Below are 24,475 nucleotides of genomic sequence, written 5' to 3'. Positions count from 1 at the left end.
CTTTCATGATAATTCAATTTTTGGCTTTATTCCCTTTAATTTCATAGCTGCCAACATTTTAAGTGTTGTAAAAGTTTTAATTTTTAAGATACTGATGCAAAATGAGAAAAAAAAAGTCCCTGTAGATGTGAATGATCTGGAGATTTATGCACAAAGATTTCAGTGAGGAATGGAGCATCAAACAAAGAAGTCAGTGAAATCAGAAGGTGAGAGCTTACTAATGCAGGACACATGGTCCAGCGTGGATGCTTTTGGTTCCTTGCTGGTTAGTCCTTTGGTTCCTTTTTCGTCTGTTCGCTCAAGTCGCTTGGAACCGGGCTATGAACAAAAGACAATAATAAAGGGGTGTGTCCATCTGATGGTCTAATTTTGCCCGTCGTGTAGTTTCTGTAAACACTGCATCATTCCTGTCTGACCGACCAGCAGCACGCGTGGCAGAAACACACGCTAGCACGGCTGGTCCGACCGCCACGCGTAATGAGATATGCGCAGCGGTGTGAGCTGAGGTCTCCACTCACCGCCAGATCGTCTTCGTCCGAATTGAAGAGGTTGTCGAGGTCGTTGATGGACACCACCAGGTCGGTCTCGTGGATCAGGCTGGTGGAGGCCATGCGGTTGTGGCCCACTGCCCCCTGTGCATCTGAGCACACACAAGAACAAATGAAGCTGTGGAAGCTGAGACCCACACAGAAGGACGTAAAAAAAACAAAAAAACAAACGCTTAGCCTTGAACTTTACTGCTTCTACCCTGCACAGCCTTAATTAGATCCAATTAAGATCATCTAAACGGAACTGGAGTTTATTGAGAAAGACCGTTACTGGTTTAACAGTAGCTCACTGACACAAAAACGGACTCATCTTATTACAATCTGTCAGATTTTCCTGGTTAAATAAGACCATAATATTGAAGCCTGAACAGCGGTCGCCAAGGGAACAGTTGGGAATAATAAAGAAGCATCTTACCATCTGATGGACCCGCTCCTCCATCTTCACTCTGGAGGGGGGACATATCACAATTACAGTCAGTAATGCAGATTTTAATCAAGCATTCAGTTATTTCGTGCTCTCAATTAACAGTCCAAACAAATAAATTAAGTACATATCATGAAGCTAAAACATCATCTAAATAAATGTACAACCCAGTGTAATACTGCTAAGCTGGTCTCCAGAATTAACTGATTTAGTTGGAGCAGAAGATCTCGGGCTCAAACACTGCATTCCTTTGCTTGGTGCATGAACTTTAGCTTCTCCAGGTGAAGAAGAGCAACAAGAGCAGGCTGTGAAACCTGCATGACTGAACAAGCAGCATGAATATCGGCTGCAGTCACAGCACATAGATGAGGTTGAATGAGTGGCCGGTTGGAGGCCAACAGTGATTTCACAGTTAAAACAATTAGGGAGCTGCAACTCTCCGGGTGGACAGTTGATCCCACTTGACTCCACTTCAGAACAACGCGAGCACAGAGCCTGCCAGTCGCATTGACACATCCTGAGTCGGGGTCAGATGTGTCCAGTGACTCTGCTCCACCTGTTAATGCAGCCCAGAAACTGTCCTGAAAGCTGACGCTGTATAAAGTCTTCCCAGTGATTATGATTATGCAGGTTTTTTTTTAGCCCAAATAAAAAAAAGAGCAGTGTTATTTTCGAGGACATAGTTTCTGTGGAGCAGCAGGAAGTCGTTCAATTTCTAATGACTCCCTCAGTTGTGGGCGGGACTGTTGGGATGGAGTAAGTCCACTCCATGGACCCCTATGTAGATGTGGGTACTTTGGAGTTTTATCTAAGTCATGCTGACTTTTATTGAAGTAAAGCTGATGTAGTGAAATGGAAATGATGTATTAGTTGTTTTATGTTTTGCCATTTGTGCATGTATAACAGGTCCTATCATCATTGCAATATTAACCACTGTGGAACTGCCAGGTCAGAACCTCACAGAATAAATCTCTGAAAAAAAAATGCAATTGGTAAATAGATGAAAAAAAAATAAAAAGATGAAATTGAGCAAAAAGCAAGACAACAAGATGAAGGGAAAGCTTCTCTTCTGAGGCAAATGGGATTTCCAGCACGGGGCAAAGTGAAATCAGGATCCGAGGAATGGCTTCTCAGTTTCCTGGCCAGACATCAATATCTGGGAGGGCCTGCCTTCATCGTGAGAGTGTGCTCTTATGACGGGCTGTGTGCGCACACAGTGTACGGAGCAGATCCAGCTCAGGAACAGGACTGTTATGTGCCATTGATTTTCATTACGCTCCGGGGCTATTCTCTGACTAACGTAGGTTTTAATCCATCTCCTTTAAAGGGCCAATCACACAAAAGCACAGCATCCACACCATGCCCACAATTTAAAAGCAGTAATAAAGCATTAACCCCCTCATCAATAGCCGCGCCTTGGTTGGAATAGCGTGTCTGTGTAAAGGCTTTAGACTGTGCAAAAGCTTGTTTTACTTCAAGCTCGTCAGTCTGACAGTGTCCCCTTTCTACTCCATCCCATTCCGCTTCCTCGTTTGTGTGAGCCAGCTTCTCTGCTATCCTCCACTTAATTCAGCAGGCGCACCACTTTTGCACTGTTATCACACAATGTGCCCATTACAGCACGTGTCACAAGGCCAGTGCTGCAGTCGATAGCTCCACAGCTAAAAGACTGGCTGATCTTTGCTTTATTTTCCACACAAGATCCCCGCAGGACGTTTATTCTTCTGATGAAGGACACCCCACATCCAGCAAAGGATCGCTGCACTGCACAGAACACTCCTCTGGGACTTTACTCAGCTGAGAGCTGCGTTCACCTGGATAGAAACGCTTCCTGTTCTCTGGAGAGGCAGGGGTAATACCTGCTCAGGGGGTGTCACTCCCCAGGAGTCAAAGGTAACAGGCGCACAAGGGCAGCAGAGGAATACAGCTGTTTGGTGTTCCTCTGAGCCAGAACAACAACCACGATTCAGGAATGGTTTCCTGTTCAGTTGGAATTGGTCGGTGACAGCGGATGCTTGAGGAAAGTGGTTCATATTTTTAGTGTTGTGCTGCCGAGTGTGCCGATGGCCTAGTTTCTACATCGTCTGCTCCCAGATGTTTAAAACAAGTCCCGGTGTCCCCCCCTTGCAAACAGAGGGGTTAGTCCCCCTTTACTGAACCACCCCATCATGCAACTCATTTTAAAAATCACACCGTCTAAATAAACCAATGCAGCCTTCAAAGTGAATCAAAACCTTCAGTTTAGGAAAAACTATATAAACTTTTAACATCCATATAGAGAAGTTTTCACAGAAAGTGGAGGAACTTCAGACCTCTCGCTCTAATAATGTGAGACCCAATCTACCGTCCACTGGTTAATGCTAAAACCACTCTAAAGCTCTGGACTTTGACACGTCCATTGCATCACAATTTAAAGACCCACTCTGATGAAAATCTGGATTTAAACTGTGCGGCTGGATTGCTCCAATATTGCTCACCGTTTATGTTTCAATGGTAATGCTAAGTTGGCGGTGTGAGGGCTGTAAGCTAGCAGAAGAGCATGAAAACAGAGAGCTCTCAGTAACAGGGAGTGGAAGTGGAAGCCGGGTCGCTCTGCGTCAACAGTCCTGTCCACAACACAAAGGTGAATTTCTAATAAACTCCTGTCGCTCTGCAGAAACTATGTCTTAGAAAAGGACAAGTTTTTTGATTTTGGCTAAAAACAGTAGAATCATAATTAAAAGACCACTAGGAACACTTTTACTATTGATCAAAAGACGATCGGAGTGGGTCTGTAAGCCATTTCTGAGTGACACTAATTTGACTAATTATACGTTTACTTTGAAAAACAGCTCAAGTGTGGTTATCACCAGAAAAGCATGTTTAGGTAAGCAGCTGAAGGCAGACAGGAAAGCTGGTGTGGAGCATTTGTTGTGGGAGAAAGAAAAAAATCTGAGGTGATGTTTGCCAATCCAAAAATGTCCTCAGTTTGTTGTTATGGAAACAAGTATCTTTCCATCATCTAGTCCGTCATTTCTAAAAGCTGATACATGAACTGAAATGGAAAAAAAATCTTATTATGTTCATGCATTGTTGGTTGAAACTGCCTCAACTCGCTGTCCCTTACCTTGTGTTTGTTGCCTGGCTCGCGCTCCCCTCCAGACTTATCCTTCTTGCTGGAAAAGACAAACTTGTCGTCCCCCTCCTCAAAGGCATAGGGGTCCACCTCATGCTCGTGCTCTCCATCGGTTATGGCTGCAGATAAATACTGGTTCCTCCTGGCTCTGTATCTTTGAACGCGCTCCTCGGACACTTTCAGCGTATATTTAGACGTGGACATCAATCTGAAACAAGACAAAGAACAACTGTAATGAGAACAAAGAAACAGGGGAGTTAGTGAAATCACAGAGCTCATTTTACAAATGGGCATGTGAGGCACTGCCTTTTGATAAAACGAAGAAGAGTGAATGGGACATGAGATTATAAATATAGTCCAGCATTCACAAAAAATAAGCCTAATTTCTGTGAGGTATCTGTCTGACATCCTAACATGCCACAGTTGCTACCATGTTAATCTGCAGGAACAGAAATGTCAGCGGCTGCAAACAGCTTTGACAGCTGTCAGGCAGCACAGCTAATGCATGTTGTTCGCTGTCAGCCAATCATGTTTCTACTAGGTTCTGGAAAACTGCAGCACTGCTGCCCCATTTGTTCACACACACATACATGCACACACACAACCAGAACTGTGACCTATTTGGTTGTCATGTGTTGCAAACCGGGGAGGAAAGGGAGAGAAGATGACAGCGGAGCAGGGATGAGGCCCAATTTGTGCCTCATCCCTGCTCCTAAATGCTTCCGACGCCCTTCTGCGCTCCACATGCATGTCCAGCTCCGATGCAAGGTGATGCTGCACAGAGGCCTGAGTGAGAGATTAGCAGCCTTGCAGGGCTGTAGCTGGAAGGATTACAGCTCACAAGATAAGGCCATCCAAGTGGCTGACCCCTCAGGGTTACATAAGCCCACAGACACTTCCCCACCCTGCATTGTCATCGTCACCATGACTTCCTCTGGAGCAGGAAGAACCCCTTACTTTTTCTACTCAGGAAAAACAAAAATACCTCGTAATGTGGTCTAAAGCCGAGGGTGCCCCCACCTTTTCGGCATGCAAGCCCATTTTGAAACAAGCTCCAAATTTTTTAAAGTGAACTCATTACCCTGCAGTTGTTTTAAGCATTTTTTACCTTTTTTTAAAAAAAAAAAAACGGGTATGAAATGTCTAGGATGTCTGTAACTTTCTGCCTCTTGGCCAGGACTCCCTTGAAAAGGAAGATCAATGGATCTCAATGAGACTTTCCTGGTTAAATAACAGGAAATAAATAGTTACAAAATAAAATGCTAAATTTAGATGAATATGTAGGAATACAACAAGGTTCTTCCATTATTTTCCTTTAAGAGCTTGTTGAATTGGACCACTGACTGTATACGGTAAATGAGAAGTGGAGGGACTGAGTTTGATGTCACCCATAGAGAATGACTTTAACAAACTAAAGTCCTTTCAGTTGACATTTTTCCACGATGTGGACATCGGCATGTTAGAACCAGATGAGTGATTGGTGAAAGTCAGTCTGAGTCTACATTTCTATGGCAACCGCTCTCACCAATCAGGAGTGAGCTTGTTAGAACGCCACACCCCTACCACTATAAAGAGACCTTGGGAGAATCTGTCAATCAAATATTTCAAACATTTGTCGTAGGACCACCAAGTTTTATCGAGACATCTAATTGGTCCGTTTATAACTTCAATTACTTGCACAACAACAAAAAAAGACTATGAAAAATACGATTTGTATCACCAAGAACATGTTAAAATAGTCTCAGAGAAAAAATTGTTAGTCTGACTGATTACAGCTTGTTTATTTCTCTCTAGAAGTCTATGGGATTTTGGCTTTTGGAACCAGCAGGTACTTCCTGTTTGGCAAATGAGGGGGGAGAAGTAACTTAGTCCAGGTCTAACTAACATACTGTTAATGCATTGGACGCGTGTGTTTGTACATCTTATATCCACGGTGCCGCAATGGACAGTGTCCTGACAACAGAGACGTTCAGTTGGTGTGCTGATCAAGGTTGTTTTTGAGTGACTGACCCTGGGCCAGTCCAGAACAAATAGGTCACATTAGCAGCTTGATCCACAGTTAGAGGTCTGACGCTGAATGCTCACACCTTTCTGAAGTTTTGCAGAAGGATAAAAACCCAACATCTGGTAGCGGAGTGCTTAGTTTAGTACAGGGGTCGACAACTTGTACCTCTCAAAGAGCCATTTGGATCAGTTTCCCACTGAGATGAAAGCACAGGGAGCCGCAACACTAGATGTGTTTGAAAATATGTTTTTGCCGATAGTTCATTTGGCAATACTTGTATTGATTCAAAATGCTGTCAGGATATTTATCAGCTGTTAGTTTGTTGCGGGTCTGGAATCATAAGCGGTGAGTCTAAGCCCCGCCCCCGCCTCTCTACCTGTTCGTTGCCCCCCCCCAGCATGTTCTACACAGACAGCGCAACGTACATTTTTTGTTCCTTTTTCATGGCCTGTGATCTAGCCACGCATCCTTCGCGATCAAAAGGTTCATCACACCGACGTATTCGGGAACCATTGATCTAAAGCAATTAATACTTTTCCACTTGATTGTGTGAAGGAGTTAATAACACAACACAATACATGATGTAAAATGAAAAAAAGTCATTAAGAGACGACTGTGCTTCACTTATGAGAGTGATAAAGAGGAATGAGGTGCTTTTACAAATCTCTCTACATGTTTTCTTTTTTGGAACAACAAGAATTCTGGCAGAAATAAATGCTGTGCGTCAGAGAGGACAGTGGTTGGTGGAAGTTCAAACTTACTCTGTGACTGACACCAGTTCCTGTGGTAGGATCTCATCCCTCAGCCTGTCAATGGGCAGCACGGGCGTGGGCACCTCTGCCTCTTTCCTGCGGGGAAGGTTATATAACCTCCATGGTGTAAGAGAGCTGTCATCTTCCAGATTAACCGCTGCGCTGACATACACAGTGGGCTCTGGGGGCTCCGTGAGAGCTGAGGTCCCAGAATGAGGGTGGGGGTGAGTGGAGTGGAAGTGCTGATTCAAACACACCAGGCCCCCGGCGTCCTCGCCGCCACCTTTCACCCCAATGAGGCAGGGCTCCAAGGGTGGCTGGTAAAAGTGTTGGTTGTTGGGTGTTGAAGGGTTCCTCATGCCCTCCCCTGACTCCTCTCCACGGTCACAGGGGTGCGGGCTAAGTGGTGGGGGTTGGGGGGAGTTGACCTGTTCCGAGGGGCCAGTGCTGATCCTCCCACTTTGGAGTTGGGGGGCTTTGGGAATGGTGGTGACATTTGCAGAGCGAAAGCGTCCTCCGTCCTGACCTCTCAAGTTTAGTCTCTGGCCTACTGCTGCTTCCGTCTCCATAGATGTCTCATCGCTGGTCAAGTTGCGATGATGGAAGGGAGTTTGAGGTCTTTTCTGTTGCTTTTCACCTTTATCCACCTTTTCTCCTCCAGTTTTGTGCTTGGTTGGGGGTTGTGAGGGCTGTCCCATTGACTGCGTTAGACCTTGGGCGCCACCAGCTCGCTGCTTTACTGACTTGTGTCTTCAATGGAGACAGAAAACATAGCCAGATCAGGCGATGAAGCAAAACAGCAAAAAGAGACAAAACCCCCAAAACTCACGAGAAACTCAGAACAAGCGATTACTTTATAAAATTGCTCAATGAACACTAAGGTAACATTTTTACATTTACATAGTTTTTCTCTTTCATTTAAATGTTTTTTTAAGTATCTTTTCGTGAAAAGCCATAGATTTTCAGTCAAATCTGTAAAATAAATTAGTTTACAATGTTGCCTCGCTAAAATGCGGTTCATTATTTGTGGTCTTGCTGTGTTCTGTATCCTGATTGGCTGTCGGCCGCGTCAATCAGTCAATGTAACCAGTACAGAATGTATTGACTTTAATGCGGGTTATTTCTAGAACATAACTCGTATAATTGAGGGAACACTGGAAACTGATTCATCGCTTTAACACAAGGCATGACAGAAGTGACTGACCTGGAACAGACACAATACGACCTCTGTGAAGGCTCCACAAAATCCCAGGCTCCCACTTTCTCCGGCACCTCTTCCTCACCAGTACAATTAGTTGTTGCAGAAAACTTCCGCCTGGGGGAGGAAAAACCGTTTAAAGCTCATATAACCTTCTATCAAGTAGTTCCTAAGCACTTGTTTCTGTGGAGAAAAGACTATTCTGCTCCACACAAAAGATAATGAGGAAGCTTCTTCATTGTGTCAGTGGAAGAGCTCTGTAGTAGAGAGGATTTTATCACCATCTCTAAAGCAAAAATACTTTGGCTGACGAGCCAAAAGCTAACTATAGGCGACATTCTGTGCTTGGTCAAGGAGTAACAGATCCTGGGGTGTTCTCAATGTGTCAGATTCACTGTCGTTGAATTATACAACAGACCACAGGACAAAAACCAAACAGGAGGGCCTAGATTTGCTGTGGCTTTGGGACTGCTACAAGCAGTTTCAGGATCAAAATCTGACCATACTTGATAAAAAAAGAGAGATAAAGTGAGCCCAAGAGATGAAGATGCAGCGATCTTTGATGATACGATCATCATCAATTTATAACCAAGCCTCAAATTATAGTTATAAGTAGATTTTTAGACTAATTAAAATAGATTTTCTGGTGCTGCTATCAAAACAATTAGTATAAATGTTTTCTTTTGATAACAATTGAGAAAAACAAGAAGGAAAAATATTATAAAGTCATAAACGTGCATAAGATGCAATGATCTAAGACAAGCGTCTGCAACCTGTGTGTTCGGAGCCACATGAAGCCTTTATAGATTAAAGATTTGAATAAATAGTGGGTTTGTAATTTAGGCTAATTTTTTTTCTTTTATTAAGTTTTGTTACCAATGGTAAGATTTTTAACACGTCATAACAGCAAAATTATGGTTAAAATGTTTAATCTATTGTCATAATAGTTTCTTCTTAGAATAAGCTTCAACCCAATATTCTTTTCTTCTGCTGAACAACAGAGTCTAGCTGCTGTTAAGAGGCAAAGCTCTCAAAGTCTAGAAATGACATTTACATGTACAGATTAGAAAAAAAGTGGATGTTGTTTCTATTTGATAGTAAAAGGAGAAAATGTCTGAAGGTGCATCGATGTCATAATGAGGCAGCGCAAGGATCTTATTTAATACAAAGTGTATTTTATTTTGAAAGGAACTCACATGTTCTGCTGTAAAAAGTAAAATTAAGTTAAAATTATGATATATAGAAAAAAATAATATTAATAATGTAAATATATAAAAATATTTAAGAGCTAGATTTTATAAACGAATGGCCTTAATGTCATCAAAAACATTACTTAAGTGTTTTTTAGGTAAGACTTTCTGGCTCTTGTTGAATTTTGGTCTGGAAGAAACTGAACCAAATGGCTCTTTCACATTAAAAGTTGCAGACCGCTGGTCTAAGAGAACAACCCTGTAACATTTTGATCCCCCTTGATAAACTGATAAGGAATAGGTGGGATTTCAGTTTTTAGGAGGGTTAGCTCTCATGAAGGTGGGATGTTTGATCTCATTTGTGGCTTTATCCAAAATAAAGGTCATGATTTTTTTTGGTTGCAACAGTGAAAACACAAGTGCAAGTTAACAGAAAGATTTCAGACACCATCCTCACATCTTATTGTACGATCGAATGTTGGAAAAAAATGTGAATTTAGAAGAAAATAAAAATCCCAGACTCACTTGTTCTGGGCTCGGTTGATATTGCACTCTTGCCAGACACGCTCCACCACCTGACTGGCGAGCCGACGGGGAACCTTTCCCCCGTGGTGATTTGTTCTGTCCACGCTAAACACATCTGAAGATGAAGGCATCTTTAGCCACTTCTGGGCAGAGTGAGAGTCCACTGGGAGGAAGAAGAACACGGGTTATCAGGCCGTTGTACCAAAGACAAGTTCTCCAGACTGTCAAGAAAACAGCATCAACTGTACCTGTGTGCACCTCCTCAGGTGATGTGGGAGGTGTGAGGGTCACCAAAGACATGGCAGGCTCTCGCTGCATAGCAGGCACTTGATAGCCACCCGAGTAGACGGCAGTACACTGAGAGGACCCCACAGGGGTCACAACAGGGATGTCCGATTGGGGTACCAGCACCAGACAGGCTGGGTATACCATACGCACACCACCTGCATGTTAACAAACGGAGATTTTCAGAAACCAAAAACAAACAACGAAAGGATCTTCTTTGATTCAAAAATTCACAAGAAAAAGAAAAACTGACCAACAAGGACCTCCACGGAGGCCAGAGAGTCATCCTCCCAGTCCATGTCCTCAGGCTTGTCCTCTGATACAGTCTGTTTAGCACTGGGACTTATGGGATAGAACTGGTTCCACTCCTCAATCAGTTTCTGGGTGGGAGGGTCTGACATCTTGAATGATTGGCCCGTGAGTGTCCCGTTCAGGCCGAATGGACTCAGGATGACTGGTGAGAAGAGTTTGGAAATGTTCTTACTTCAGTTCTGCAGCATTTTTACTGATGTCAGTATCTAGAAATGTGCAAACTTCCTATTATTTTTTTGGTCATATGACTTTAAAATATTAGTAGAATAATTCTTTAAAAATGTCTATCTGCAATCAGAAAATAGCAAAGAAAACATTTTCTCCTTCTGCGTGGAATGAGTTCAAAACAGAACAAAAATGAAACAAGCCGATCCATGCAGGAATTCATAGATCATAGTTATGATTGCTTTGACTTTGCTATTTATAGACCTAACAGCATGTGTTTTTGATGTAAATGAATAAATTCATCATCGTTTTTCATTAATTTGATTACATTTGGTTCATGTGATGTTAACACTTAGCCTACATTATTAAGTACAAAAATACAGAACGAAGCATGAAGCATTTTTGAGTTTATGATTGGGACAAATGTTACAGTTTAATTAGGGTTTTTCTCATAACAGTCCCACTTTGATCTATTGTCAAAGCGTTCCCAGTGGTCTTTTAATTATGATTAAGCCATTTTTAGGCATCTTTTTTTTTTTAAATTGTCATTTTCTAGGACATAGTTTCTGCAGAGCGGCAGGAGTTAATTAGAAATTCACCTTTAAGTTGTGGGCGAGACTGTTGGCAAGGAGTAGGCCTGTGCTCATTTCCCATCATCCCTGTGTTTACACCCTCTCACGCTAACTTACAGCCCCTGGAGTGGGTCTTTAAGCCTAATTTTCTTCATACGTGTCCTCTGACATCAGCAAATGCCACAAGAACATGCTAAAAACACCAAAAAGCTTTCTAGCTGTCGGTTCCCATAAGCCAATTAGCAGAGAGAAGCAGCCACTCACAGCCCATAAACAGTGGCTTCTAAAAAGGGTTGCGCCCGACAAACACACAGGACCTTCCCAAATGTATGAGGGTGACAGACAGAAGCAATCCCTCTGCTAATAAAACATCTATTAGCCATTGCAGATAACCTCATAAAAATGCATACATGTGAGCACGGAACCCGTAAGCATTTCAATTGGTGTCATGCATTTATGCAGCAACACAAAATGTGTCATCTCTCACTGTGTACATAATGCATTGGAATGCAGCGGGCGACTATAATGGCTCAAGAGGCAGACTGTCTGGGTGGGAGTGTGAGAGAGTGTTTGTTATTGTCACTCTGCTCTGCCTTTCTAGTATGTCATTAGTAGACTGTATGGCCTCTGTTCCCAAGTATTGATCCAGTGGCTGAACCGCAGAAAAAGCTTTCATGACAAAAAAAAATGGCAAAGGACAAAGGAAAAGAAGAGGATAGGGGAGTGAAGGTGAGCTGTATGCAGCAAGGCTTCTGGATATTTTCTCCAGAAACACTAAAGCGTGGGTGAATTCCCCACCTTTTTTATTTATTTTTTGCGCACACTGAATTTAGCTCTAATCCAATGATTATTGGGTTTTCTGGAGCAGCCACTTCAGGTTTACATTGGGCAAAAACCCGTCTCTGTGGCAGTTTAACGGCAGTGCTGAAATCTGCCCTTACCACACAGGATTAAGGGATTTACAGGAAACAATATAATGAATTCCAACTCCTTGATATTATGGCGTTTCCCACAGGAATTACTCGAAAACCATAATGGCCAGACCTGTTCAGACACCACAGATGGCTTTTGTGGAGACCTTGGACCAAAGAAAAGTTGTATATATTCATACAAGAACAAATAGCCGTACTCTGACAACATGACAATACATTGGATTCCTCGTGAAACTTTGTTTTTTTGCACATTTTCCATGATCTTTACAGTTACACAATCTATTTTTTTAAGTTGCTCATCACAACCTACCTTCCCCCAAGCATCTACATTTTTCCTATTATCTTCTTTTCACATTGTTGGAATTAAGAAGAAAAGACATCCAAAGACAGAACAACATGTTTCAGAGGAAACTCTGACTGACTTTACGCCACAAAGCTGTACCGTAGTTACCATTTCTGTGTAAAAAGCAACTTGTATTTCTTTAATTTGACTACAAACAGCTCCACCAGCTACTGGCTGTCTGTTGAAGCGCTCCAGACAAAACGAGTCCTTCAGAATTTTGTGGGATTTGAACTTTATGTCACCACGATGGTGCCCAGCCGTTACCAAATGAACCTGGAATGAAATCTTGAAGACTACAACGATGACGGAGAAGGTAGGGAACATTTTGAAAGAGACTTCAGATGTTCAGTTCCAACACTCGTGGCTGACAGGTGGGAGAAAGAGATAAGTGGCAGGAGAGCCGAAGGAGCACTAAGGTACTCTGAGGCAAAGAAATATTTTTAGTGAAATAAAACAGGCGGTATTCTAGGTATTTATGATTGACAAGTATATTTTTTCAAATATTAAAAGCAGCTTGATGTCTATCTGAATGTTCAATTAAAATAGAGAAAGAAAAGTGTTTATATACTTATAATACTTTTATAGATGCTAAAGCTTACCGCTTATTACTTATGTATCAATAAGTCATCATATTAATTCTGATTTAATCAAATTTCAATGTGTGCAGATATTTCAGGATTTGCTGCAGCAAAACTTTCTGGAGGAGAGATCAAACCCAGCACAGCTATGGAGCTGGTTTACCATCCTCTCCATCCCCCCCCCCCCCCCCCCCCCCACCTCCTCCATCCACCCCTTCTGCCAGCGAGTCCATCTCTGGCTCCCTGAAGACGCGTCAAATGTGCTCAGATCAGTGTAATGGGCTGAGAGTTCATTACATTCACTCTGCGCCCTTTTATGAGGTCACATCCTGGAGAGGCCCAAGCGCTCCGCCGCACAGTAAACCAAGCTTGGTGGAGGTGAGAGGGGAAGGAAAGGAGATGGGTAAAAAGGACCCGGAATCCTTGGCTCGGTAAGCGAGCTGGAGAACCTACACTCTACCAACACACGCTCTGAACACAAAGTGCTGCTGATAAAACATACTCTACCAACACACATCACCGTACCCCTTTTACTGTCTTGTGGGGTCAAAATGACCCCACCCTTACATTGTCGTGTTCTCCCTACCATGACAAAGGTGGATAACGGTGGAGAAGATTTCATATAATCCATGGACACCAGTGAAGATTAAAAAAAGTCATTGAAGAAAAAAGGTTTAGCGCACTGTCTTGTGGGGTCCAGATGACCCCACTCCCAACATTAAAGTGCCTAGGATAGCACAAGGGTTACATGGGTTTTCAAAGCAAAACAGATGCAGGTCCCCTTAACAAGAGGAGGGCCTTTTTCCAGAATGACACCTCCTCATCCATTCAAAATAAGAAAAAGAGGAGTGTCAAAGGACAATAATCAAACAGCTCACGAAGACCGCTGTGGTGGATCACACAAGTGACGCCTTTATGGCTAATGATGAATGCCACCGACCACCCAGATAAAAATATGGACCAGTCAGATCCAACAAGCAATTTTCCCATAATAAATCTTTAACAGAAAGTTGGAATTGAATATATAAACAGCACTTTTTTTTTTAAAAGGAGACACCATGATTACCAGATACATTCATGTGCACATGTTCAGCAGCCGCCATACGCTCTAACAAAGCATTACTGAGAGATCCCTAATATTTGGGTTTACTAAATGAACAAAAAAAAGTATCAGTTATGTGGAATACAATCGTGTTGACTCTTTAAAATAGTTTTTGTATACTCTTACATGAACAGGCTGTCAGCTCTTCTGGCAAAACACTTTGGACCAGGCGAGTTGTCACCCACCTGAGTAGGATAGATGTGTCTCAGCATTTCTGCCATCACTGACATCCCTGTGAACTATTTGATTGTTAAAAACCCTTTGTGTCAAGTGCATGGACATTTGGACATTGGACGCATTATCTCTGGAGGCCTGAAGCGGGATGAGCACACAGACTGGAGTTTGGACCGGCCAACTCAACAATGCTCCCAAAATAACCATTAGTAATATCTTAAGCTGTGTTGGGTTCAAATTTGGACAACTGCCCTGCACAAATTTGAGCTTTAATAAATGAAAATGATTATCCATATACAGTTATCATGAATAGGGGAAAAAACAAAGAGAAAGAAAACCCATCAAAAATGTTAACTGACAAGACAGGACTCGAGAAAAGTGCTCTTGTTTGCAGCCAGCCTCTAGTGGTCATTGGAGGAACTGCATTGTTTGTTACTTTCTTGTTTTGGAATGGAGGGTGAGGCTAATTTGAGAATCAAGATATTGCAGAATTAGATCCCGTCTTCAGAGTTTAAATCTATTTTTAAGTGTCAAAGTAAAGACTTTCAGCCTGTGACATTATTATGATGCAGAAATCCCATAATAACATGCAACTAGTAGGGTTTCCAGTAAATTGTACTCAACACAAGAACCAAATAAACAATGATGAACCATAGATGTGTGTTTAACTGTAAAATGTATCCAAATGATCTTTACTCCTTAGGCTTCACACGCATTAGCAAACCGTGCAGCAGCAACAGGTATTACAAAGGTAAACAAGCCACTAGAGTTAAACATCATAGGACGGTTACAGAGTTTAGGGCATCGGGCAAGAACTCACCTTGAAATGGAGTGGATGCCTGCTGGGCCAGAGTGAGGTGCTCCTCTGTGAGATGGTAGATGGGCTGATGCTGGTTGATCTCCACACTGGTGCACACATTGCTTTCCCCGTGCAAAAAGAAAGTGAAGGCGCAGGAAAGATGCTCACTGTGGACAAGTAGAGAAGGAAAAGAAAGTTGAGCGGTTTGGCCATTGCAAAAGTTTCATTTGCACTTTTAGAGTACAGGAAAAGAACATGGAGGCCAGAGATGGCTGCACAATTATATTTTCATCAGGGCGCAACTGAAAATTTCTTCTTAAAGATCCACTTTGATGAAAACGGTGCTTTTAACATGTTCTTTTGGCATTTTTCTGTTGATGAATGACACAAAGACAAGTAAGCTCAGAATTGCATTTCTGAGTATTTCTTCATTCAAAGCATTGTGAATCAGGAGCAGATGAGAAAAAACGTATTTGTGATGGAAAAAAACACACTGGGTGGGTCACAATTCTGATGCATTCACTTGCAGACATAGATCCATGAACGTCTTTGTTTTTTTTTCCTCGTCTGAACTGGAATCTGGATGTAAGTTGTACGGGTGGATGACTCTAATATTGATCACCATTTTTAGGTTGGGTATGAGGGGCTGTAAGCTAGCAGGAGAGTAAACAGAGCCTTCAGTCATGGGGAGAGGAAGAGGGGCGGGGTTTGTCCGTGCCAACCACTTGAAAGTAAAAAAAAAAAAAAAAATGGGGGGGGGGGGGGGCTAAAAATGGCATAATTATAATTAGAAGACCACTGGGGACACTTTTACAATAGATCAAAAGACGTTCAGAGTGGATCTTTAATGTTTTATAAAAGGGGACTTCCTTAAATGTGCTGGATATCTCTGTTAACCTTTTATTGTATTCAGAAATCCCTGCAGATGCCACTAAATTTTCATTTTGCAGTCTTTGCTGTACATGGCACTCGTCCGTAGGGGGAAAAAAATCTGCTTGTGGTCAAATGCTGAGGTAAGGATGCAAGCAGTCAACAACGCAATGCTTCCAAGTGTTGTGTGAGAGAGCTTCATTCTGCTTACTGTGTGGTGCTTAAACAAAGGCTCCAGCCCGGACCAACCATGCTGCAGCAGCCCTTATAAGCTCAGCTGTTAAACAGCACCTACACTGCCTCACACAGACACATTGCAGCTCCTGTCTGTACAAATCTTGCCTGTGCCAGTCTGACCTCAACAGCACACAGAAACTACAACAAGAGAGAGCAGAGGAGCAGGGCGAAATGCAAAGTGCATTGTCTGCAGCTTCTGTCTCTTCTCCAACAAACACATTCAATCACAGAAAATGCAGGAGGTGGCACGAGTAACAAATGACCAAATGAGTGTGGAGCCGGAGAATTTGGAAGTGGACCAAAGATGGTTGTTTTGCCTGCGGATTTGGTTAAGCAAATATGTATTTTGTGTCTGTTTGTGGTACTGTGACGCACCTACGACGCAGAAGATGAAGGAAAATAAGCTTTAGGAGAGCAATACAGACGACGAAGGACAACCAGGTTGGTTTGAAAGTGATGAAGGAACTCTGTTATTTGCCTAATTTAAAGACAGGATGAAGATCTGACCTTTTTATCTTTTTGTTTTTCTGCCTTGTGGTGAACATTTTCTTTAAAGCACTTTTAGCATTTTTCTTTCAAACAAAGTGTACTCCCAATTTGTCTGACCATTACATTACCTGTAAGCAATGCAGATTTATTTGGGAGTGGACCGGTCAAACTTCTACAACTTGATCTTTCTTCCAGCATTCTTCCAGCAGAGCATGTTGCTCTAAAACAATCGTGTATTTATTTTTCTCTGCTGTTTTGCCACCATTAAAACATAAATGATTACTACATAGAGATTTTTTTTTACAAGAATAAAATCCAACTCTTTCATTAACTGAAGATGTTTCTGATTATTCAACATAAAATACCTTAGGGTTATTTAGTTTTACTTTGAGCTTCTTAGGCATTTTTTAAGAATTTAAAGCATTCCTGTTAGTGTTAGGAAAATAAGGTTTTGTCACTTAAAGGAACTCAGCTGACCTGCCAAAACCTCCAAGAGTTTAATTTTATCAAATGTTTGGATTCCTAACTGGGCTTTACACAAATGTTACACAAGATAATGTCTACATTTCACAAATAGTGTAAACGAATTTAAGTTAGAGAAACATGGTAGACAACGTTCAGATCTGTTTTCTGATAAACACCTGCATCATCTGCATATTTAGTAACAGCTTTTTTATTAGCAAGGACCAGTGTACAAATACTAACCTCAATTTTTATGTTTGCTTTGATCATAAAATTGGGAATATAGCAGCAGATTTTTGATGTTTACCACCTGTGTTCATCAGTAAGTAATTGACAAAATGTACTAAATGTTAAGCAGTCTGGAAGTAACTGTAGTTGATATGCTTTTTGTGTTACTAAAAGCATAGCAAAGAAAGCCAAATGTGTACCTCGTCTATGGCTCGCCTCTACTACTGCTCCTACACCTGGCTGTGGATCCTGCCTCTGGCTCGTCTCTGCTCTGTACCTGGCCGTGTACCTCGTCTCTGCTCCTACACCTGGCTGTGGATCCTGTCTCCGGCTCGACTCGCGCCCCCGGCCGTCCCCCCAACTCCATCTGGATGAAGCTCGTCTGCTGGACTATAAATATGTAGTTGTAGAGTTAGATAAGTTAATTCTTCTCTATGAGTTCTGGTAAATCGCCTGTCCGTCCTGGGGGAGGATCCCTTCTTCATGTGGGCACCCCTGAGGTTTTTTCGTTTTTTCCGGAATCCGTTTTTTTTAGGAGTTTTTCTCCTTACCAGGAAGGAGGGTCTAAGGGCAGGGATGTCAGTTTAACTCAGTCTGTTTAGTTAGTTCAATTTTGAATTTGCTATTGAATTCTATGTATTCATGATCCTTTTGATTCTATGTTTTACTTTTTCAATTACTGATACGAAGCCCATCGAGACGGCTGTTGTTGTGAATTTGGGCTATACAAATAAAATTGAATTGAATTGAATTGAAAGCCAAAAGTAGTCAAGAGAGATTTTTCATTGATCCCATTTACTATGGCAGCTAATTCTTTAAAGGACATTAAATATTTCATAGACTAGTACCAACATGATTGTAATCCATTATGCTTAATTGGCCAGTAACCGAGGTGGAACAAAAGGTAAAATACCGGTGAGGGAGGAAAGAACAAAAGCAATTACCAGCGATTACCTGCAGAAAGGCAGAGCTGGACTAACTGCAGGCACAGGAACACAATGGTGTGGAGCCAGGTGAGGCGGTGAAAGAACCACTGGGGAATTCGGCCACATGCTGGCACAATAGAAGAGGCGCTATTGTCTGAAAGGTGTGCTGTGACGCTCAGGTGGCTAAGTAGTAAATTACACTACTTTGCAGTTTGCTAGAGGGGAGGGGGTTGAAGACCCCCTTCCACTCCTGAGGACATTTTAGCCACCAGGAGGGAGATAAAGATGGAGTGGAAGGATAAATACTAAATACTGAAAGACAAATGAACAACATTCTGAGGCACAAACAAAGGCAACATGAAAAGGATAGAGCTGAGGGTGAGTTTGGCAACAATGAGAAAAAATGTTTTAGGTTGTTTCCAAATTCACTGAATACTTCCCAGTTGGCGCACTGCATAGGGCGTTTCAAAAACTGCAGACTAATAAATATTCAAAAAAGGTGACTATTCTATACTATGCATTTTAGTTGCCAGGACACATTTAGCAAACACACTACAATAGGTTTTGTGACACTAAGATTATCACAAATTATGCCGCATGTGTGCATGTATATAAATAAATAAACCAGTTAATAAAACACAAAACTAATATAAAACACAAAGCTGATTTCTTGAGATCAACATTTTGCATTTAAACTATTTAGGAAGGTTGTAACCTAAGAGGCAAGTTTCAGTTGAATGTCAACAGGTGCTCCAACAGCTTCCCAGCTGAGGAAGCGCGGCGGCAGCGGCGTCAACGGCGTCAACAACAGCGCGTGACACATTAGCTTGAAACTGCCTCACTCCCTGACACCGGCACACAAAAGGAACAGGATTTACTAAAGCTTATGTTGTGACAGAGTACAGCACAGCCCCAGTGAATTGGTCAGTCTGTCTCTGTGCACGCCTGCACACTGGGCCGTCCACACAAATACACTGCACTGTGCCAATTGCAGTCTTTCACAAACATCCACACTGCCGCTGCAGACGCTGCTGCAAACACCGACAGACTGGGGGGGGGGGGGGGGGGGGGGGGTCTACTGGTAAACAACAGCTGCCAAGCAAGGTGGCAGCCTGTGCGCAAAAGCTGAGAGGAGGCAACTGCGTCAGCCATAGGTAAAAACCAACAATAACACTGATTTAACAACCAATACAAAATTCATAAATGCCTTTCTTGGTGGGAAACATGGATGAAATATAGAGGTTTTAAAAAATATAGCCCCACCTAAAAACCCAAACTTTAGGTACAATCAAACTACCTACATCCAAATCAATTATGAAAAACAAAATATTAGTTTATTCAAATAAAATAAAAAGTACTTTCAACAAGATGCAAGTTTTATGCCATAATTCCAAATATACGGATATTCTTATTCTTCTTCTTCTGCCTGCAGCCCAAATTAAAATCATGATTCACGAGTTTCATCTCAAAGCTTTACCCTCTGCCTAAGGGTTTCCAGGAACTCCCTGAAGCCCCAGACTCACTGCACATTGTGTGTGCTGCACTGTGTTAAAGCTGCCTCAAGACTCACGTTCTCTGGGATTTCAGAATGCCATCTTCCCTGCAGCAAGGCGCTGCTTGCACATCAAAAAAAGACCAACCTCAAACGCTGTGCTGGGAACAACTGAAGGCTGCACATGCTCGAATTTAAAAGAAAACCACACGGTGCCCAGAATGCACAAGCCTCTTTACGGGACAGGGAACTCTGGTACATTTGGTGGACCAAAAGAAATCACAAGTAAACGATGAAAGTTGAAAAGTCTTTAAAACAGAAATCTAATCTCATCCACCACATCAGTGGGATTTAACTAAAAGTTTGAATGTGCATCTTATAACAGTCATGGTAAAATAGAGTTTTAAGGTTTGTTGTTGCGGCCACAAAACTCATCTTTTTTTCTGCCATGTTCTTTATTCCCACCAATCTTTTCTTTTCTCTTTATGTAATTACCGTACTAGCAAATGACTGATCTGCTTTCTCTTTGAATCCTTGGTCCCTGCCGCTGCCCACAGAAGCTCCATGCTCTCTCTAAGGTGCCAAACCGCCGTTCAATGAGGAGACGATAAGACGACACAAAGCTTCATCCAATGAAGGAAGAGCAGCAGAAAACGGTGAAGCAGGGGAGGGGAAGACCATCATAAACAGAGGAAGTGGATGGTCGTTGACTATCACTGTCTCATGAGTCCTGTTAGCAAGAACTGAATACAGATAACCATAGGAGATAAGAATTAAAGAGCTATTTACAGTTTTATTTGTACAGAATGCAGATTTAATACAAGATATCTTCTTCAAGTGTCAAAAACTCTTATTTTTGAAAAAACTCACTCTGATCATCTTTTAATCTATTGTAAAATTGTTCCTAGTAGTCTTTAAATTATGATTATTCTGAATTAGCCTAAAAAAAAAAAACGTGCTCTCTTCTAGGACATAATTTCTGCAGAGTGGCAGTAGCTCATTAGAAATTCACCTCTAAGCAAATGGCAGGACCACTGGTTCAGAGCAACCTTGCACCCCCTTCCAGTCGTCCATGACTGAGAGCTCTCTGTTAACACGCCCTCCTGCTAGCTTACAGCCCAACACACCGCCAACCTAACAAAACTGGTGCAACAAAAATGGTGACCAATATTGGAGCTATCCGGCCGTACAGTTTGATCCAGATTCCAGTCAGACGAGGAAAACAAAGACAGAAATGGATTTATATGTCTGCAAGTGGATGATGAGAATGGAGTGGAACAGGAAGCTTACGGCCCACCCAGCATATTTTCTTTGTAACAAATTCCACATTTTTCAAATGTTTTTTTTAATCTGCTCCTAGTTCACATGATTTGAATAAAGCAATACTGATATTATTATTATTATTATTATTATTATTAATATAATACGGCCCCTCTGACCATCACCGGGACATTCATACACATTCATACACCAGTGGAGACACACTGATACATACACACTCCCTCATCAGAAAAATGTCACAATACCATGTTAAAAACACCCAAAACACCATTTTGATTGTAGAGGGTCTTGGATTCTACCTCTAGTCTTCCATGGACATTTGTTTTGGTAAGATTCTGACTTTTTCTGCATCAATTAGTTAAGGACTTACTGAACTGATTACTACTCCGATGATATGAGCCAGTCAACAATCTGTTTTAGTTTTAGACCAACCGTAAGCAATAATCCTCCCTAACGCAGTTTACTTTCAAAAATAAGTTATAACAAACAGCGGATAAACCTCTCCAATGGAGATAGAGCGACAAAAGAAAAAAAAGGCAATTAATATGCCAGTGGCGCCATCTCATTATCTTCTGTGGTATCTGTATGAAAGCTTGCCAGCAGATAAATTTGTGGCTTGTTGTTCCAGGAAATTGTAACAAAAGCAGCTGCCACACAGGCCTGGAGGGAAAACATCAACATGCATTTATTCATATCATGAATTCTGATAATTTATTGTGAGTTGACATTTTCTTTCCCAGGATTATAGTCTTCTTTTCATGTTTGTGTACAATATTTTTCATAGACCATTCAATCTGCAGCTTTATAACTCACTCCTGGAGCACTTGCAGCTATTTTGTGTACGTACTTATTAGAAACTTTTTATCCAGAAAGACTTTGCTTTTTTTTCCCTACTAGCTTTGAAGTAAAGCGGGCTTGCACAGAACTTCAAAGTGCTGTTGCAGAGTTTTTATCATTGTCACCAAAAAACAAAGACAACAGTTTTCTGGGAGCATCAAACACTGAGGACAGAGCTTTACTGTGAAGGAGGGCAAAAGCCTGCGTCTCCTCCTCAAACACCAGATTTTTTTTTAAAGAAAACGTGAACCTTGATCTGAGGTTAATCAAAAGTCTTTTATGGGCCACAGAGCGAGAGTGGGAGAAAGGGAAAGTGCAGAGGAGCTGCTACATTCCACAGATGTTTGTGGGGCTTGGCTGAAGAACGACCTTCCGGTTTGATTGATGCAGACATCCCCGTTTCAGAAAAAAAAAATCTGTTGGCTTTATTCACCGCAGTCACCTTGAATCTTCCCTGTAAGCAGAGATCTGCCATTTGTGGCTGCTTGTTATTGTGATCTGGGGCATGAAAACATGTTTGGACTGGTCATGTGCTGCTGTGGTGACGGGATGTGCTGGCATGGACGCACTTTTCTGGCAAGACCTTTGTAAACACTGTCCCAGAATGGAGGCTTACGGTAATAACACACAGCTCTGGCGATAGATCCTGACGTGACAGACCTGTTATGATTCCAGCTTTTAAAGCTCTTTCTTGAAAAGCAGAAAAAGGAGGAGAAGGATCCTGATGATCAGCCTCGCAGTTAGATCTGCACAGCCGACGGTCATAATAACAGAAAGAAAGCATAATGCTATATGGCAGTGCAGATTTTAAATTTAAAAAAAGCAGAACAGGAAACAGACTAAAGAGATTGACATTTCAGTGATTTCTCTGGTGCACAGCCACCCCATCAAATGGAAACAACTCAAGTGTCTAATGCCACAATGGCATAAGCACAAAAACACACAGAGAACAGAGAACCACACACTAACGTCTTAACACACAAATTATCTGGAAAACTAGGTGAAAACATCCTCGCCTGAAACTCTGAAACCCAACATTTATTTGCTTCCAACACTTTTCTTAATCCCACTGTTTACGCTCACCAACAGATTAGCATTTTTACTCAGAAACGTTGACGCAGCATCTGCTCCCTCTTGTGACTGAAACATTTCTGCTCTGTGACAAGAGCCCATGATGAAAACACGAGTTGAAATCTCAGATTATTCACAGTTAATTCCGCTGTATAATAGAGTGCAACTAAAAGTGATCAGCGTAATTTGTGATGCTAGTGTGTAGAAAATGTTAAGCCTGTTTAAAGGCCTATGGGTCATTAAATCATTATGGCATAAGTAAAATGACTTGCAAAGTTGTTATTAAAAAGATTCATTATTCAGAGCCTTGAGCAATTAGTCCGCCTTATCCTGGATTAACGCGGGGCTTCAGCATAGGACGAGGCCCACTGCCTCTTCATCCCAGCTAAATGAAATCTTACTGGGAGAGATGTGCCATTTTTTAATGTTGTCCAAGTTTAAGGAACATCTACAGAGAAATTTAGCTCCGTGGTTCACAACAATTTGAATAAAGAAATACTAATAAAAGGCAACTTTAAGATAACGTGTTTCATTTATCTCCACCATCATCAGAAAATGCCACAAAAAGACTATTTTCATCGGCGTGGGTTATTTTATAAATAATCTTGGATGTTTTGTTGAGTCGTTTAATCGTGAAAACATCTTATTTGAAGCAGTATCTCTAAACTTGTTTAGACTTGTTTTTTTATTTCCTTTTACTTGACATCATATTTTTAAGCTGTAGTTTTATTTGTGAATAGTGAGAAGAAATAGACGTGCTTGATTTGAGGAAACCGGAAAGTTTGATTTAACACGTAATTTACATACAAGACAAAATTATCTCGTCATTCTAGAACTTTAAGAAAAGAATAGGACATGTCTGGGGCATCGACTGTAAAAACAATGAACGGCTCAACCCCTCCCTTCTCGTGCTCCCAAATAGGAAGTACCATTGCTTCCTGAAACGGGCACCGCCATGTTGAAACCAGTCGACAGTGATTGGTCCGAGTCGCTCTGAGTCATCGTATCTATGGCAACTACTGTTAACATGGTGGTGCCCGTATCGGGAAGCAATGGTGGATTTGGCAAGACCCGGAGGTAAGGCATGTTCTATGGGTGATGTCACACCTCCATTCATCCATTGTTTTTAATGTTATTTTATGACATAATATATCCAAACATAAGAGCAAAATACCTAAGTATGAGTGTTTCATAGCTAATTTCAATATCTAAAAATGGCAGGAGATCACAACTTATTTTAACCCTTGTGCTATCTTAGATGACCCCACCCTTACATTGATGTGTTCTCCCTACCATGACAAAGGTGGATAAAGGTGGAAAGATTTCATGTAGTCCATGGACACCAGTGAAGATCACAAATCATTGAAGAAAAAAGGTTCAGAGCACTGTCTAGTGCAGGGGTCGGGAACCTATGGCTCGCGAGCCATATATGGCTCTTTTGATGGTCACATGTGGCTCGCAGACAAATCTTTAATTATACTTTTTTTTTTTCATTAGACCAGTCCTTCTCGGGCGCGATGCGATGCCAGAGGCGCGCAGTAGTAGCGGTGCTTAGAGAGAGAA

At 41.8% G+C, this 24,475-nt stretch overlaps 1 protein-coding gene across 2 annotated transcripts in view; it reads right to left on the bottom strand.

The window, feature by feature from the left end:
• Positions 1-24,475, bottom strand: part of med13 (mediator complex subunit 13) — an 84,230-nt gene that overhangs the window by 22,204 nt on the left and 37,551 nt on the right. For both annotated transcript variants that reach the window (XM_023962920.1, XM_023962921.1), the window contains exons 4-13: positions 15,041-15,186; positions 10,296-10,496; positions 10,006-10,200; positions 9,758-9,920; positions 8,049-8,159; positions 6,854-7,594; positions 4,079-4,295; positions 964-994; positions 519-640; positions 219-318 (exon numbers count right to left, since the gene is read on the bottom strand). In XM_023962920.1, the coding sequence (XP_023818688.1) occupies positions 219-318; positions 519-640; positions 964-994; positions 4,079-4,295; positions 6,854-7,594; positions 8,049-8,159; positions 9,758-9,920; positions 10,006-10,200; positions 10,296-10,496; positions 15,041-15,186 (2,027 nt within the window). The remainder of the gene's footprint in view (positions 1-218; positions 319-518; positions 641-963; positions 995-4,078; positions 4,296-6,853; positions 7,595-8,048; positions 8,160-9,757; positions 9,921-10,005; positions 10,201-10,295; positions 10,497-15,040; positions 15,187-24,475) is intronic.

This window comes from Oryzias latipes, chromosome 14 (genome assembly GCF_002234675.1).
Source record: "Oryzias latipes chromosome 14, ASM223467v1".
NCBI classification, from domain to species: domain Eukaryota; kingdom Metazoa; phylum Chordata; class Actinopteri; order Beloniformes; family Adrianichthyidae; genus Oryzias; species Oryzias latipes.
This window is presented reverse-complemented; position numbering and strand designations above follow the sequence as displayed.